The sequence below is a fragment of the Microchirus variegatus genome, assembly GCF_963457635.1.
Source record: "Microchirus variegatus genome assembly, chromosome: 4".
Taxonomy (NCBI): Eukaryota; Metazoa; Chordata; class Actinopteri; order Pleuronectiformes; family Soleidae; genus Microchirus; species Microchirus variegatus.
Window position 1 is genome coordinate 14888029 of NC_139805.1, and position 17619 is coordinate 14905647.

Genomic DNA, 17619 nt, shown 5'->3' on the forward strand with positions numbered 1-17619 from the left:
TATCCTGTTATTTTATGTTAATCAAAAATGATGTAATTAAACTATTATACTACTCTTTTGGTTACCTGAACCTGTGATTTTGTGTTCACTGTTGTTTGACTGTAAATGCAAAGGAAGATTGATTTTTTTTTTTTTTAGGTAAATAGGATTATAATATTATTTAAGAAAATGCACCCGGAAATATACAAAATTAAAATCTGAATAAGTTAACAATAAGTTAAAATGAAAAACATAACGTAATGACATGTTGGGTGTCTGATACAGAGCCTCTTTCTGTGTCTGTATCTGTGAGCTACAGAAGCAGCCCAGGCTACACTGCTGAAGAGAAACTTCACTATTGCCCTCTGCTGTTGAGCAATCAGCACTGCAGGTGAACTGATGACAACATCACAGGACAAAGTTTTTCTGCTGCCGAGGACCACTACCAACCATCTGCTCTGTGACTGGGACCTCACCAGTGGACTGCCTGCTTATCTGAAGAACAGCTGTGGTGACAGAGAGGCATGAGAGTGAGCCATTTCTACCGGCTGATAACGAATCAAGGACAGATGAGTGGATTTCAGGGTCAATCAGGAAAAAAAACAAAAACACCTCACAATAATAGAAGGAACTGTTTGCACACTTTACACAGAGTGCACAGTTACAGATATGCAAAGTGAGCACAGTTTCACTTTGCATATCTTTAAACACTGTGCGTTGTCGTTACCTCTTCGTCTTTAGTATTGACATCCACTTTCTGGGAGGTGATGGCCTTGCTGATGTGGTCGATGTTGTTTTCTCTGCAATAGTCGAAGATGTTCCTGTCCTCTTCCCTGAGAGTGACACAGACATTCACAGAGGGGAAAAAGAGAATAAGACAGGGAGGGAGAAAAAAAAAACATTACTCTATGCTGAGAGTGAGCCCTTCATATCAGGTAATGAAACACTTATTAACTTAAATACCTTATTTATTTTGCCTGTTTTTATTGCGATGCATAAGCATTCTCTGAAGTAGAATTAGGGGGAAAGGACATCAGAATTGTAAGGATCACATATATCCAGTCTGTCAGGTTCTGTGATATAATGCTCAAACGTCATGGATTTAAAGTGTGCGGTAAAATCTTTAACCTTGAAACTGGCACTGTTGCCATTTATTTCTCAGAAGCTTTTCCTGCCAACATGGTGCACATAACGTCCAGAGCTATATAGTGGTCCATGCGTGTACGTGTGTACAGGTGTGACTTGCATGTATATGTATTCATATCTAATCTAATTTTTGTGATTGTGTATATTATATAACCCTAAACAAGATAGTTTGTGTGTGTATATATATATATATATATATATATATATATATATATATATATATATATATATATATATATATGCATGTTTGTGTGCTTTATATAGGAGGCCATGTGCCATGTGGCCGTCAGGACAGTCCCGTTTGACCATTGACGAAAGACTGATGAGCTGCAGTATTGATTAGCTGCCAGGGTAGATGGATGGTGGCCACACATCAGGGACACTTGGGGTCACTGTGGCCATCAGACAAGGAAGTGGGTGTGGCTCAGCATGGAGATCCATGAATAAACATAGAGCTGGTAATCGGGAGTATGTAAATGAATGTGCTCATACATAACCTGGCTGTGATAAAAGTATAATGAGTTATTCATGATTCATCACAGGCTGATAAGGAAAACGGCAGAGTGAGAGGGGATGAAGAATGACACGAGTGAAGGAGAGAGAAAGCATGCAGGTAAAAAAGATGAAGAAAGGGAAGTGTAGAGGTTCATTAAAGAACTTTGTATATGCAGTTAGTCTTGATGTTGGTGCTGTATCTCACAGTAAACAGTGAAAGTTGTAGATGGTGATGTTAGTGAGGCAGTGGAAGAACCTGGCAGTGAATCTATGAGCAAACTGTTGGTCCTCAAATGTATTTTGACCATTGGTTGTATTATATCTGTTCGTAGCCTTTAATTCATAACATAAGTACATAGATTATTTAAGGGTGATCCATCACAGTTTAGCATTGCTTTTGAAAGAAAAATTATCACCCCTAATAATTGTGGACCATTGTGGACCAAGTCAAACATCTAACCACTCAAGTGTTAAGCCCACGCCCCACAGTGGCTCCTGTGGGGCAGGACCCAGGTGTTTGCTGTGGGACATTGTGTGGCAGAGCTAGCAGGCGTCACAGTCGAGAACTGGGGGGTTGGCCTTGGGGATGACTGACTTACAGTGTGGGAGTGGTACAGAGGCGGGTATGTGAGGTCTCCGTCACACAATAGAGCACTAAATTCAATTAATATGAATGGCCGGCCTGGTTAAGCGGGAGGGAAAGGCGTAAAGCTCTAAATGAGATTTCACCCTTTCGCTCCCAGTCACCCTGCAGCCCCCCACCATCACCTCCACCACTGCACCCTGCCTCCCACCAGCACTCAATCCAGTCCCCAATGCCAGGAGGTGATTAGAGACAGATATATATAATCAGAGCTGTTGTCTGTGTGTGCGTGCGTCTCATGTCGTTGTTCCCATGGGAGGAGACGCGTGTGAACACTGCATATGTGATGAGCTATGTTTTTGTCATCTGTAATGTTTGTGTTTATTGCTGACTACATTCTATAGCATCATTGGCCCTTACCTTACCTACGTGCTACAGGGAAGATTCACCAATATTATATTTATTGATCTGAATTAAATAAATCAAACCTCTGCAGTTGATCAAAATTTGAGACTGTGGTCATTGTGTTTTCACAATTTTTTAGCCATGCTATAGAATAATTTGAGGTTTCGGTTGTTTTATTCCCTGGTTTTGAAACGTACTGTACATTCTTAGATTGTACAACAGGTATGAATGGCACTTGGTTCCTGGTGTGAATAAACACTAATAATCTCACTCTACATAAGTTTTCAAGAAAAGTCTTACAACATTTTAATAACTGACAAAAATACTCAAGTTTTTATCCGTGGGTGTTTTTTCTGATGAAAACTGTTACAGTGAGGTCTGTGGATTATTAACAAAATCATGAGACTAAATGGAGAAATAAATGTTGCTATATAGAGCTGAGCAATTTGTTCAAAAACTTTATCACAATACAGAATAAAAAAAAAAAAAATCAGTCAATATCGGTGATCATCATGAGAAATGTCAGACAAATAAAGATTGGTTTTGGTGAAGGTAAAAGAAATCAGTTAATATACTGCAATATGTTGTTAAAGAATTATTGCCCAGCCGTATTGCTGTCTGTGTGTGTGTGTGTGTGTGTGTGTGTGTGTGTGTGTGTGTGTGTGTGTGTGTGTGTGTGTGTGTGTGTGTGTGTGTGTGTGTGTGTGTGTGTGTGTGTGTTATGAGCCCACATTTGTGTTTCCAGTCTAGTGTACTGGCAGATATGTCCTTCATCCATCAGCCTAAATTGGCCACAGTAGTGGAGAACACTCATCTACCTGCCCCGAGCTTCACTGATCAACACCATGGCCACACCATCCATCACGCACCAACACACACACGAACAAACGCCTGGGCAATATGTCATCCCATCTCCTATAGGACCCTGGTCAACACTCTCAACATGGCTGAGCTCCGTTTAACTAGGAAAAACAATGAGAACTCAAATAACTCAGAAATGGCTTCCAGCAAAGTGCACGGACAACAAAGCCTCCAGTGTTTATCAGTTTCCTTTTACAAGGTGGGTGAGGAAGATTACAAATGTAGCATTCAAAGCATCCTCAGTCACACGCTGATCAGCTCAGTCAGCCAACAATATTGATAACCAATCCTGCTTTTGTCAATATACACACCACACACACATTCTAAGCTTGAGATGAGCACTGAGCAATGCAATTAACTCTGTGTCTGGTTAACAGGTGCTTAGCTCTTTAATATGGAGTGGGTCTGTGTGAGAGTGTGTGTGTGTGTGTGTGTGGGAGAGGAAATTGAAATGCAGCAGAGCAGTGATTGTGACAGTTCCAGCAGGCTGTGCATGAATTTGGATGCAATTGCCTCGACGTATAGAGGCAAGTGTATGTTTATGTATGCACATGTGTGCATAGGTGCGTGTACATGCCGTGGTAATGATTTCCTCCTTCCTGGTTTCCCTCAGGGCAAAGCTGAAACTGAATATCACCAAAGGGAGCACTGTTCTGGGAAACCTGCTGCACCAGCCTCCCTCTGCTGTACCCAGCCTGTCTTCATCACCACCCTGGACTACCCCCCAAATCGTAACGTAATTAAAAGGGGAGAGACTCTGGCTGGCTCGACCCGAGACCGTGCATACTAATCACACACACACAGCCATTTAGGAGGAAAACCTGCAGGATTCACACATCTCATTCTCATCACCAAAAGAGCTTTTTTCCATTGAAATGAAGATGAGGTCTTTAAGCTTGAGTAAGTCTGCCAGGCAGAAGAAAATGGAGAAATCTTTCATTAACATAAATCAGAACTGTATGACGTCTCCGGACTAACTGCATTTACAGTCTGGTGAATATAATCTGATGCAGCATCAGGATTGGTTAACAATACCAGACTCAGACTTAGTTTACCTTGTGTGTGTGTGTGTGTGTGTTACCTGATCATCTCTTCTTGGTATAGAGAGCTGACTACTGCTCCTCCGAAGCCTTTTCTCCTTTCTGCTCCTTGCGCCCTTTCCTGTCAAATAAAAACATTCAGATATAAGAGCAACATTCTCCTCATACATAGTTAACTTTGGAATGGTAAAATTAGTTAGTCATAGTTAAAGGACTCACAATATACCATATTTCTCCAAGTAAACTAGTTCCCTGGTGTCTGTGACATACCATGACATACCATAAGCATGAAGCCCCACAGCAGTTTAATCACCCTGCCAAAACAGCCCTGTTCAAAATGCTCCGTTTAGTAGTAACTCTTTTTTTTTTTTTTTTTAAGCCACAGGGGCTACTGGGAGCTAAAAGCATTTAGCATTTAGAAAAGTGATAATTTGCAGGCTCTAGCAGGCACATTGCCGTCATATATAACATGTATCCACTGGACAGATAAATCCTCTGAGGCGGGAAGTTTGTGTAGGACTCTGTGCTGCACTGTGGAGCCAAGAATAGAACTTTTTGCGGACATGGCGGACTTCAGGTTTCAGAATACCTTTGCCCTCACCAGCACTCTTGTGTGTTTTACGGACAAAGCGGAGCTCCGCGAGACAACAATTCCAGGAATTTAACGTATTGTGACGTCCCAGTGAGTGCGGAAGTCAACATTGCATGTTTTATCTCCTGTATTAGACTGAGGAGGACCAAAAAAACATGAGTGAGTCATCTTTTTTCACACTTTGCTGACTGATAGGACCTCCAGAGTCCCAAATATAACGATTTAAATGATTAAAAAGTTGATTTTGGATAATATGGGACCTTTAATAAAATTACCACACACCTAGTCTAGTTTGGATTAGTCGTGTAGCCTGTGTTTCTGTCCTACATGGACAGGCACTGGCCAAGCTATTTTGTGTGTGTAATGTAGTACAATAGCGATGAATCTATTCACCATGAAAGGCTTTACCTATAGCATCTCCCTATAGCCTTGACAAAGGGAACACGCAACAGAGATAAAGTTCAAAATGTTGTAATTTTCAGATACTACTCTCTGTGGCTTTAGACATGACCTCACTAGCAATAAATACGCAATAACATGCAGGAGAACAGCATTAAATATATTGCGCCTCAATTTGTGACCGTTGTTAATCTTTTGAGTATTCATGGAATTCCATATTACATTCAGTTCAGCCCAGACTTTATTACCCGGCCTATTCTTCACTGACCAACCTTGACTCACAAAAGAACCCACACAAATCTGATTTGAGAAAATACGGGGGAGTAGGGAGGAACATGACAAGCGAAGCAAAACAACTGTGCATGCACTTTTGGTTCAACCTAATTCACTTCAGAAACTCAGAATATTCGCTGATGCACTGGCCCTGCTCCTCTGCAGTGTAATGTAATAAAAATCCAGTGTCTGCTCAACAATTGAGACAGAGCAGAGGTCACATTCTGGCTATTATTCTCTCCTCTGCTTTTCTGTCTATGTACTTGTACTTACACTATTTTAACTGTGCTTGCAAAAGAATAGCCACAGCCACGCTAAGGTGCTTTGTTAACACTAACACAATTAGCGTCTTTTCAGGGGGGCATTGGTGTATGCTGGGCTTTTTTCTGGCATTGTGCAGCTGTGAGGCAGAGTCAGTGAGTATTGCCCAGAGTGTGGTCGCAGACAATAGGATGTGTCAGGATTGGACATGTGGTTGGTAGCGGCACTGTAAACGTGACATAAATAGAGACAGAGAGCAAAGAAAGAGCAAGGATGGGGGTAATGATAGAGTGAAGGGGTAGAGAAGAAAAGAAGGTGGTGGGGAAATTAACTGAGGACAGGCAGGTATGTCAGAGGTAAAGAACAATGAAAAGAGGGGAGGACAACGGAAAGAAGTGTACTTCTGTGGGTCAGAGATAAATGCATTATATGATGCCATAAGAAAAATCAAATAGGAAACATCTCAATATTACAACAATAATGTGAATATACAGAAAATACATTTTATTTCAGGTTTTGTCTGGCAACAAATTTTGAAGAAATGCAGTGCTTTACACCTATTGTTGCCAGCTGCTGTAAACTTCACTTTACACTGAGATTTAGCCGGCTCAGGCTACTATAGATCATCCTTTGAGAATAGCTCCTTAAAACCTGACACTTAAAACTGAACAGTACTTCCCTTATAATAGCCACAGTGATCATGCACAGAAATTAGTTGGCCTTGTTCAATGAAAGCAGATGTTCTCATTTATTTTTCTTTCATGCTAACTTTGTGCATAACACATTTGTTCTTTTCAGTGTTCCATTAATAACACTCTTCCCAACAACGCAGACATTACAAAGTTGTTGTTGTATATCTCAATGCTTGTGCCTCAAAGGACAACCTGTCCATGGCAGCACATCCCTCCTGGCAGTCCACTGACTCCACACGGGACTGCGTAGAGACAAACTCTCTTGTGTCAATGCACGCGTAGACGCAGACTCAACAGCCATACTCTGGCAGTTTTTTTTTGCATTATTCATATTCCAAAATGTCAGGTATTGAGGAAGACAACAAAACATCCTCATGTATATTTCATGCAACTTGTAGAGAATAAAGAGCCACTAAAAGGGCTGAGACAAAATGACAGCGACACTGACCTCTATTGACAAAAACATGCATTGCATTTGAAAAGAGCAAAAATAACTTAAGCTAAAGATATAAATGAGATAGAGATAAATGTGATACTTTGCATATGCTAATTTGAAATACTAAGTGTCAGAAATTTTGTCATCATATTTTTCTTTATTTAGAAGATGAATTAATTAATGAATAACACTTCATTTGGAAACCACTGAAATACAAAAAAAATCACATCGCCACTATGACTGTTACAACTACTAGTGATATAATTAATAATAATACAAGTGTTAATATTAACAGCACTGCTTTATGATACAACAAACTACAGTATTTCTGCAGTTGCCATAATTAGATTTAACTTTTCAGAGACTGTTCTTATTACCTTTGTGCTGCCTTCAGGGTCTAACACATTGACACAGGAAATGTACTCCTGCATTGCCTGCTCTGCTTCCATATCTCCAAGCTGTTTCCAGGCTTGCCTGTAATAACAAACAATCACAATTATTACCAACACAGTAATTATCACCATAAGTAAAATTGACAGAGGCACTTTTATCTGCACTATACTGTAATGACGTACAATGTCTTTAAATGTGGATGAAAGCTGCAAGATTAAAAAAAAGTGACATTTCAGTATGAATTCTCATTTAAACTGAAATGTGTAAATATGTGAAACTGAAGAGAAAAAATACACTTAACACCTGGTGCATTTGCATTTTCAGTACATATCAAATCAGTTATATTTATATAACCAAAATGTACAAATCACAGTTTGCTTCAGTTATATCTACAACCTTTAGATGATACAACCTCATCTGTCCTTAGACCCTGGGTTTGAGTAAGGAACACCTGCCCCCAAAAAAAATTTAACAGGGAAAAGTTTGTGGAAACTTCAGATAAGAGTCACTGAGGAGTGATCCCTTTTCCAAGATGGACAGACGTGCAATAGACATCATATGTGCAGAGCAGCTCAACAAAAGAAAACATCCATTGTGACAAAAATGAAGGAATGTGATGACAAAGACAAAACAACCCCCAATAACAAAGTGACAAAACTACATACCATTTCCTCTGTCCTTCAAAGTCGAAGAAGCCAGGTTTTTGTGTATTGCACTTTCCCACTTTGACCTGTAAAGCGTAAAAGACTCTGATTAAAGATGTTTGATAACAACATGGCAACATAAAGATGACCTGAGTGATCTTTCAAAAGGCAGTGATGTAACATGGGTGTTGAGTCTTCACTGCATGCGGCTCTCATCTAAAGTCAAATGACGCAAGGTTGTGAGGACTGACCTCAACTTTCATTCAGCCTGACCCTCACCTGTTTATAGCGAGCATACAGGTACAACAGCTGGTCCCTGCTGGCCGTCTGAATCAGATCTCGTACGCGGTCGGCTGCAGACTCAAATTCCATCTCCAGCCCCTCGCCTTCCAGTCGCTCCCCCATCTCCGCGGCGCTGCAGTCAAATTTCCCCAAACCCAGATCCGAGTCGGAGTCTGAGCCTGCTCCGCCGAGGGGCTCCCCTGTATCGGGTCGAGCTGGGTCTGTACCTGAGCCCGTCGCAGTGTCCGGGGAGGACGACGGTGACCCAGAAGCCATTGTTATTGGTGTCTATAGCGTGTCGCCAGATACGACGAGCGCCGTAGATCCGTGTACAAAATATTCAGCGTAAACAAAGACTATCAGTCCGGTTTTATTTGCTCAGTATTTCAGCGGCTATTTCGGTTTTTAAAAGGTTATCACTGAGAAGCAGCGACCGTCGGACTGATTCCACCGTTGGTCCGTCTGCGGTACGATCAACTAAAAGTCCCGACTAAATCACCGTCTAGCGAGAAGGTTCCCGTCACTTTCCTCGTCGGTTTTCGAAGTTCTGTAAGAAAAAGTCTTTAAGCAACAACAACAACAAAAAAAAGCCTCTGCATATATATCTATATATATGTGTATTAATCTCGTACGTAATATTTTTACATTAGCCAACACATTATGTTCGTGTAGTGTTTTGTAGCGCTTTGTTGTTTATGGTAGGCATGGGAACATTTACTTGTCAAACAGTGAGACATCTTTGTCAGTGGTGATTAAAAACAGTTAAACAGTCAAAAAGCTAAGTTTATTGACATTTCTTTGAATATTAACTATATATCCCCAGTTTGTCACATAGTCAATCTTTATCTTGTTTTCTTTTTTCATTTTGTAGCTATAGTTAGATGAAGTTCCATTTTTGTTAATTCCATTGTATTCTGAATACAGTCACAATAAAGACATCATACTATTCTGAATACAGTCACAATAAAGACATCATACTATTCTGAATACAGTCACATTAAAGACATAATATCATATCCTATCTTAGTGTTACAGCTACCAACAACGCCATTGTTTGTAAACTATATAATGTACCCTGTAATTGTTCTTTTTGTAGCGTTAACTGTAACGATTTGTTTGGTCTTCTGAGATCATTTGAATTTTGTAATAAAAACACAATATAATTTAATGTAATACATAACAATTCGTCTAAATATTCAATATTAAACGTGAAGGGATAATATTCTACCGCAGGTAACGTATAGTATTTATTATTATCATGTCTGACTATAGTTTTGTTTATTTATTTAGTTGTTGTTGTTGATTACTTGATCCCTGAAGTAAAATCAGGCACGTGGGTGACAAACAGTATGTAATAGCGCAATTTGGCCACCAGATGTTGCTGTTGGAAAAGCGATGAAGTAGTGTTTTGTTATTCGTCTTTTCTCTGCAATTAGTGTCAGTTCCGACTGCTTTCACACCCCAAAAGCGAAGCTCTACATTTCCTGCCACTCAAACTCACACTATCAACCTTTTAAAGTGTGACTGTAATTACCTTTGCAACTGAACCGCGTAATGGGATAAAAGATCTTCAAAGAGTCAAAGTCCTCTATATTTTTTGTCAGCTAAGCACCACCTATAATAATATGATATCAAAGATTATTATATCTAAATGTATTAAAATCATCCCCTTCATGTATTGACTTTAGAGGAGTTTCACTGCAAAACGAGTGCTATTTTATAACTAATCTATTAACTACTTCAGATTATATTGTATTTTGTTAAAAATGAACAATATAGTTATAAAGAAAATACGGCAACAGATGAAATTACATTTTCAATAAACTGAAATTATCATTTTTTTTTTCAACCATTTTCTTTTTGATCCTGATAATTGTAATAAATTAATCTGGAAACATTTGCCAAACATGTGATGCCTATAGCTGCTTTTCCAGACCAATACTTATAACTCAAGACTGAACTCTGCACAATAAGAATTGTCAATATAAGAGAGATAGAAATAAGTTTTATATAATTGAAAAAAAAGTATTGTTGTAATGATTATTACTGTTGTTATTAATGGTATTAGAGGCTTTGTGATGATGGACACTACTGTATAAGTTTGAGTTAAGAGTATTTTATCCGCTTTTATACACGACGCTAATGTGCAGACACAACAAGCAGTAAAGGCTCATGGTCAGTGGTGTATTTTTATTTAAAGGACAGACGATCGCTGACCGCACTGGCAACACTTTCTTTCACAGGAGGTCCCAACAACGCCCGCCCGCCCGGTGCGGCTCCACTGCGCGCTCTGCTGACGCAACCACGTCAATGTGGCTCAATGCGATGGCGGACTGCAGTGTCCCCAGACCTGCCCACTGTGCCCAGGGAGGGACGGAGCAAAGTCACTGAGCTTTTTCCGCTCTCAACTGCTCCGAGAAACTACCACCTGTTTCAGGAAAGAGAGAGGGGACAGTTGTTGTCGCTGCTGTGGTCCCTCCCGTGGAGTTAGTATGCGGGACGGGATCTGCTCGGAGTGCACCGACCGGGACGAGTCAGAAGTGGAGTGAAGCAGGAGTGCGCTGCGCTGCTGCGCCGCTGACGCACCGCGTGTTCGGAGAGCAAGTTAACTGACAGAAGGGAGAAAAAAAAAAAAAAAAAAAAAGTCGCGTCGACGGGGAAAAGGAAGAGTCGCTCACGGATTTAACGGCGGAGTGAGGAGAAGACTTATTCCGGCAAAATGAAATTCGCGGAACATCTTTCCTCCCACATCACTCCTGAGTGGAGGAAACAGTATTTACTCTATGAGGTAAAGTCAAATGTGTTTTTTTATTTGACAGAAAAGCCTTGTGGATATTTAGTTGGAACGAAACTCCTGTATAATATAAATCATATTGCTGGGAATGAAAAGTGAAAGATAAGAGACAAAATCAGGAAAATAACAGGAAAGTGTTTTTTTTTAATATTATATATTTGGTAGCTTATCTGACTCATGAGAGCAATAAAGGACAGGAAACATAAGGGATGCTCGATTGTTTATGGAGGGGAAATTGACTGCGGTTGTTAAGAGCCAAGGGGAGCATTCATTGTGTAATATTGTTGTGTGTTGAGTTTACAACACATAAATATAAATACAATGAAGAGTTTAGTGAGCAGTGGAGTTGCTTTCACACTGGGGAAAAATATTTTTCTCTTCATTTTTAACAATTCACAGTAAGTGATATAGTGCATTTTGTTATAAATTAGAAATCTCCTACAGGTGTTAATTTCTCATTATCACATTAAAAAAATCACTTTCAAATGTTTGATTTGAATACATACATTGTTTTTTTTTTTCCTCTCAGTATATTTGAAGGGATGTAGTCTGTGAGGGGGTTCTATAGCAGTTAAACCAACAACATTGTCTGAATGTTGCCTTAATTTTTATTATTTGAAAAAAAGAAAAAAAACTGTTAATGGTAATTTCCCTTGCATCTTCAAGTCATAGCTGCAGATATTCAAATTTGCATCTGTAATTATTCATTGGCTTTGACTAGTGAGAACTGATTGTGGACATATTGTTTTTGTTTGAATTCAGATGCAGTTTTTATGTTCAGTTTATATCTTGGATTGAAACAAGGCTTATTCTGTCAGGGTGTGATGTGTTGTGTCTGTGGATTTAGAGGCATCTTTGTGTGCACACATGGTCTTTGTTGGATGGAGTACAGTACTTACGGAGTATTTTATTTTCACACCCCCACTTCTTTCTGGCTCTATGTTAAGAGCTGTATAGTGCAGACATGCAGTGACAGGATAGGCTGCTCCATTCCATTTAGCTGTATGAATTATAGACAAAGAGCCTGTTCTCTTTAAACCCCTGGTAACCTGCATCCTAGACTCAGCAGAAGCTCACTGAGTTGGGTTTTATTTTGGAGACATGATCTGAATATCACAGTTAAATTGGATAATTGCAGCAGCAGCAGACATCTTGATCTTTCCTGTCTTATATGTTGTCATCACCTGTGTCACAAAACCATCGTCAGATTTCAGTGAAAATGTGTTACAGAGATATGCAGTGAGCACACTCGCAAGAAGGCAATTTTACAATAAAATTTTATTTAGATTTAATATTAGCATAATTACACGGCTTTTTCTGGGTTCTTTGTCCTGTATGTACAGACAGACAGACAGACTGCCGCACATTAAGCACAGGGACAGATACATGGCCATACCAGCCATTTTACACCTTCAGTGTTCGCTCACACTCACTGACCTGAGATGGATGATGGCAGATTTTCTCTTTTGTCTGTGTTTATCGGTGCCACAGAATGGAAACGATGATTGTTTTTATTAGTGTTATATTATTATTAGAATCATAATCGTTTTCTATATTGTTTATATCCTTCACTTCGGGTTTTTTTCACTCTGCTTTTTGAGCAGACGTTATCATTCTATATCTTTAATTTCAACTTCATGGAGAATTAACAAAATGGAACATCAACGAATACAACTGTAATCAGTTGTTAATGCATGATTCAAAAATGAACAATGCTTTTGTATCTTAAAAACCTAGGGTATGCAATAATATACTTGTTGCAATCATACAGTCGTTGTTGGATTATTGCACCTCTATCCAAACAGTTTTTTTTTGTTTTTTTTCTCAAATCTGAATAACATGCTGTATAGGGTGAGCAGTGAGGATGGATTTGTGGGTATTTGTGTTTTTGTGGCTGCCTTCAGTCTTTGTCTGACCTCTGTAAACTCCATTACCTCCTGAGTGGGTGGGGCTGGTAGAGATCAAGGCGAGAGCTCACACCTACAGATGATGGACATCTTATTCAAGGCTCTGAAAATGAGTCAAGAGACAAAGACATACATGGCGTTATATTAAGACGACAAAGTCAATTAACTTTGGTGAACTTGGTCACAAAGACCTGGAAAAAAAATGCAAAGCCTGGAAATATTGCTGACAAGCAGTCCAGATATACCAAGGTCCATTCTGCAGACATTCAGTTATTATGGTAAGTCGTAAACATCACAATCAGCCCCTTGTGTGTTTATTCAGCATCAGGTGTTGCAGTGGCCACTGCAGTAGAAAAAACTGCTGCATTGTAATCCAGCTGTCTGTCTATTAAAATACATAATCGCCAGTTATTCCAGGAGCACAGGTCATTTTTATTACCCGTCGTCTGTGCTTCAAAGTGTCTGGATCTGTAGTGAATGCATTAAAGCCCCCTGCATTCACACTAACACTGGTTTATAATTGTATTCCCGCCTTTGTGTGCTCGTTGGATTAATTAACCTATGGCACACATTTTTCCTTCCTTGTTTTTTGAAGGACCCTACTGTGTGGAAATCTGCATGCTGCCTATTCAGATTGGTCAGCTCGTTTCTATGCAGAGGAAGAGGATGCAGCAAAGTCACTGTTGCGGGAAATGCAGAGCTTTGGCAGAGCTTTGGCTCCTAGGCACTTCATGTAGACGTGGAGGCATTGACAAGGCGATTGAGTGATCGAGTAATTAGGTGTTCGCGTTATCCCGTGGGATTGTAGTAATACACCTATATATGCTAAACAGCAGTTTGGTATGGAGGAGTGCAGGTCCCGCAGATTCCAGCAGCTTCCCGCCAAAGGGCAGAGGATGTAGAGGATTTGCCTTAAAATGTATTAACTCTTCTCTAAACTCTCACTGCCAGATTCCTCTCAAATTATCTCCTGTTTTTGTTCAAGGATTTGACATGAACTTGCAAATATGCATTACAATTATGTAGAGTGCACGTAATTAAGTGTGTACTGGAGGTATATGTAGGTGTGATTATGTGTGGGTGAGAATGCAAGGCCACTTATATACATTTACATATGCAGTCTACTCACTTAGACAGAGAGGAGGAGGAGGAGGAGGAGAGTGCATGGGGAGACTTGCATTTGAAATTCAGACTCGCAAAGTGGTATTACAGAATATAGATTCAAAGCAGGTGCCTGTGTGATTTCAGTGAGTGATTACTGTTTGTTCAAAGGTGAACCGCCTTGCATTTCTCTAATCGAGTCATGTTGGTGAAATGTCTTAACAAGCACAGTGAGCTCTGTCTTGTGACAGACAGCCTTAATGAAACGGTGCATTAAATAAACAACATTGCACATCAGCTATAGATTATGCGAGGGTGTGATTTATCAGCATGTTCTACATTATGAAAAATATGTATGCGACAACATGGCAACTGCTGAGAACCCCCACCCCTCCTTCCCTGTTCTATACCTCCCTCCTTCCTTCCATCCTCACCTCATCATTCCTCCCCCACTGGGAGGACATCTGGTCCCCGACCAGACCTGCCCTCTGCTTCCCTCCCTCTACTCCCCTCCCCTCCCCTCAGCATCTCTTCATAACCTCTCTACTCTACTTGCAGGGATCCACTTAAATACAGAGCAAGGGATTCAAGTGATCCACCGCTGGATTACCATTAGACCCTGAGCGATCTTCAGACTGTCCTCAAACATTATGAAAACAACCTCAAGTATACTAAAAGAAGGGTTTTCCAATGTAGCACGCAAACATTTCGCTTAGTTTCCACTCAACATGCCTCAGCTATTGAAGGATTGAATTCCATTGACAGAGTTCAATCAAGTGCATACTCTATGGAGTAATCCTCAATCTGACTCAAAGTGATACAAGTCTGGTACTTGAGTTCCACGTTGTGTCTGTGTGGGAGAGAGTGTGTTATCCTCACATTAATGTATGGTCATTCTAACTGATGGATCCATCAAGCTTGGCTTAGTTATTGTCTACAGGTTTCACCTCCGATTATTGCCAAGCCCAAAGGTTTATCCCCATTCCCCAGAGAGCCACACTGACTCAAATTCTCGTCACTGCCATCACCATGGCGACGCCTCCATCTTAAAGAACGCCTCACTGTCAGAATCTGCATGTTTGTTTCCCACCAATTACATGTAGAGTGTGTGTGATTGGGGGGGGGGGTGTGTTACTCACTAGAGATTACCCAAGACTGGGCTGGGCTCCAGCGCTTTGTGCACACTCAGGTCTCCTGTGATTCTTACCAGACACAGTAGACAAATAGCTGCAATCGCATGAAATGTTTACCTCTTGGATTATAATCTCGTGTCTGTTTTTGTATTTGTTGCATGTGAGAGTTGCAGATGAACCTGTGTATGAACAAGCCAGGCTGCTATTAATACACAGCAGTTTTCCCCCAAGTGGTTTATGCCCACACACAGAATCACCCTGTGTTCTCACTGCCATCGTACAAAAACACCATTCTCCACGATAGAACCTGTAAAGTAGACAGATTAATATGTTCAGAGGGAGCTGTTAATATGTCCCCCAGTAACTGCTCATCCTATTTGTACTTTATTACAACATGAGTTTGGTGATGCATCAGCATATGAAAAATGAAGTCAAGTCATGGAGCAAGTTGTAGGGTAATTGTTGTAAACATAATGATTTAATGATTCATTACTTAAGCAATCTTGAGAAAGTTTATTAGACTTTTCTTTTTATGGCAGGGCTATTAAGTTCCACAGGTTTTTTTTTGTTTTTTTTGATTCAGCTCCAGTCTGTTCTCCGCACTAAAACATTCAGATTAACCAGTGCTCAATTATCTGTCAGTTGTCATTGTCTTCAAGATCAGCCTTACCCCAGAGAAACAACTGCAGCTCTATAAAATTGCACAAATTGATGTCAAACCGTCTGTCCCCCATATCTGTCAGTTTGTCTTTCCCTCCGTCTTCTCCCCCCGTCTGCCACTTTAATTGAACATGTCTGCGCTTTGAACACAGATCATTTCAAAAGTCCAAACAACAATCATTGTCATGTGAAGTCTTGAACTGTTTGCAGCAACTGTGTTCAACCCCTGTTGTGTGTAATCATTTTGTAATCATTATTTCATACATTTGTCTTTCAATACCTGTTTGTAACAAGTGTTGTTACACAAGTGTTTTTAGGAACAGCCAGTCTGTGTGTGTTGCTCAATGTGGTGACAGCTGTGATCATATGGAGAAAGTATTCAGTCGATGGCTCTCAAATGGCATTAGATAGTTTAAGTGCTGCTGTCAAGGCAGATGATGCTGCGTGACTATTGTGTATTGCCTCTTAGACCTCTTTAATCACTTATTGACCTCCGCCAGGATGTATATGTTTTCGCCAGAGTTTGTCTGTTTGTCTGTCTGTCAACAACATAACTCGACAAGACGTAAACGGATTTTGATGACATTTTCAAGAAATGTCCACAGTGGGACCAGGAACAAGTGATTACATTTGGGCGTGATCCGTAGACGCTATCACTATTTTTATCGCTATTCTGTGGGGGGCTGGGCTGGCTTGGCGGAGGTCTGCGCTCTCCGAGTGCTTCTAGTTACTTAGTACTTTAATTACACCATCATCTCTGGATCAAATGTGTGAAAAAATGTTGTCATGTCATGTCGTTATGATCCCTTTTTGCGTCATTGTACCCCTCAGACTAAATTCATTTCATTTACTCCATACAGTGAGTGCTCACTCAATGCTTTTATGATTTTGTGGAAATTATATGACTTCTAATCCTTTTCGAGGAAAAACATGTCTTAATATTTCTCGATTTTATTTTTATGTGGGTCAGTGTTGGCTGATTGATCGGTTGCACAAATTCTAACCAACTGTTGCTTTGTTTTATTAGGCGTTCAAGGAAATGCTGTATGCTGCCCAGGACCAAGCTCCTTCCATAGAAGGTAAGGAGACTCCATGTTAATACAAAGCAAACCCACACAGACACACACATATGCACACGGCAACATAAACATACTTCTGTACTCACTGCCCCCCTTGCCCGTGGCCTGGTTGGGCATCCCCAGAATAACAGCCCTTCATGCTAAAAATAGAAATTCACTTCTAGCATGCTTCTACTCCACAGTCTCTGGTTCTAGTAGACAGCAATTAGTAAATCATTAGCCTCTGTCTATGTTAGCCCTGCTTTGGTTTATGGTCAGATACAAGGAGAAGAGTAAAGGGAATATCAGTTAGTGATGAGAGAATGTGAATAGCCTGACTAGTGGTCAATGTAACTGGCTCGAGCTGGACTTTAGTTTGAGTGGTGCTACTCAATATAACAGTGATAAGGAAGGGCCATGGCTAAAATTAAGCTTTGGCATTAGATTGCAATTGATGTGTGATGAGAGAAAGAATGTAAGGCGTT

At 40.3% G+C, this 17619-nt stretch overlaps 2 protein-coding genes across 2 annotated transcripts in view; one reads left to right on the forward strand and one right to left on the reverse strand.

Annotated features, from left to right (window-relative positions):
* The window catches only part of acbd6 (acyl-CoA binding domain containing 6), a 29184-nt gene extending 20249 nt beyond the window's left edge, over positions 1-8935 (reverse strand). The window contains exons 1-5 of the mRNA XM_083887673.1: positions 8479-8935; positions 8221-8285; positions 7540-7636; positions 4551-4630; positions 707-812 (exon numbers count right to left, since the gene is read on the reverse strand). Coding sequence (XP_083743799.1) covers positions 707-812; positions 4551-4630; positions 7540-7636; positions 8221-8285; positions 8479-8757 — 627 coding nt within the window. The 5' untranslated portion in view covers positions 8758-8935. The remainder of the gene's footprint in view (positions 1-706; positions 813-4550; positions 4631-7539; positions 7637-8220; positions 8286-8478) is intronic.
* A 2219-nt stretch (positions 8936-11154) lies between these two features.
* Positions 11155-17619, forward strand: part of xpr1a (xenotropic and polytropic retrovirus receptor 1a) — a 61597-nt gene continuing 55132 nt past the window's right edge. Inside the window, exons 1-2 of the mRNA XM_083888059.1 lie at positions 11155-11269; positions 17104-17155. Coding sequence (XP_083744185.1) covers positions 11201-11269; positions 17104-17155 — 121 coding nt within the window. The 5' untranslated portion in view covers positions 11155-11200. The remainder of the gene's footprint in view (positions 11270-17103; positions 17156-17619) is intronic.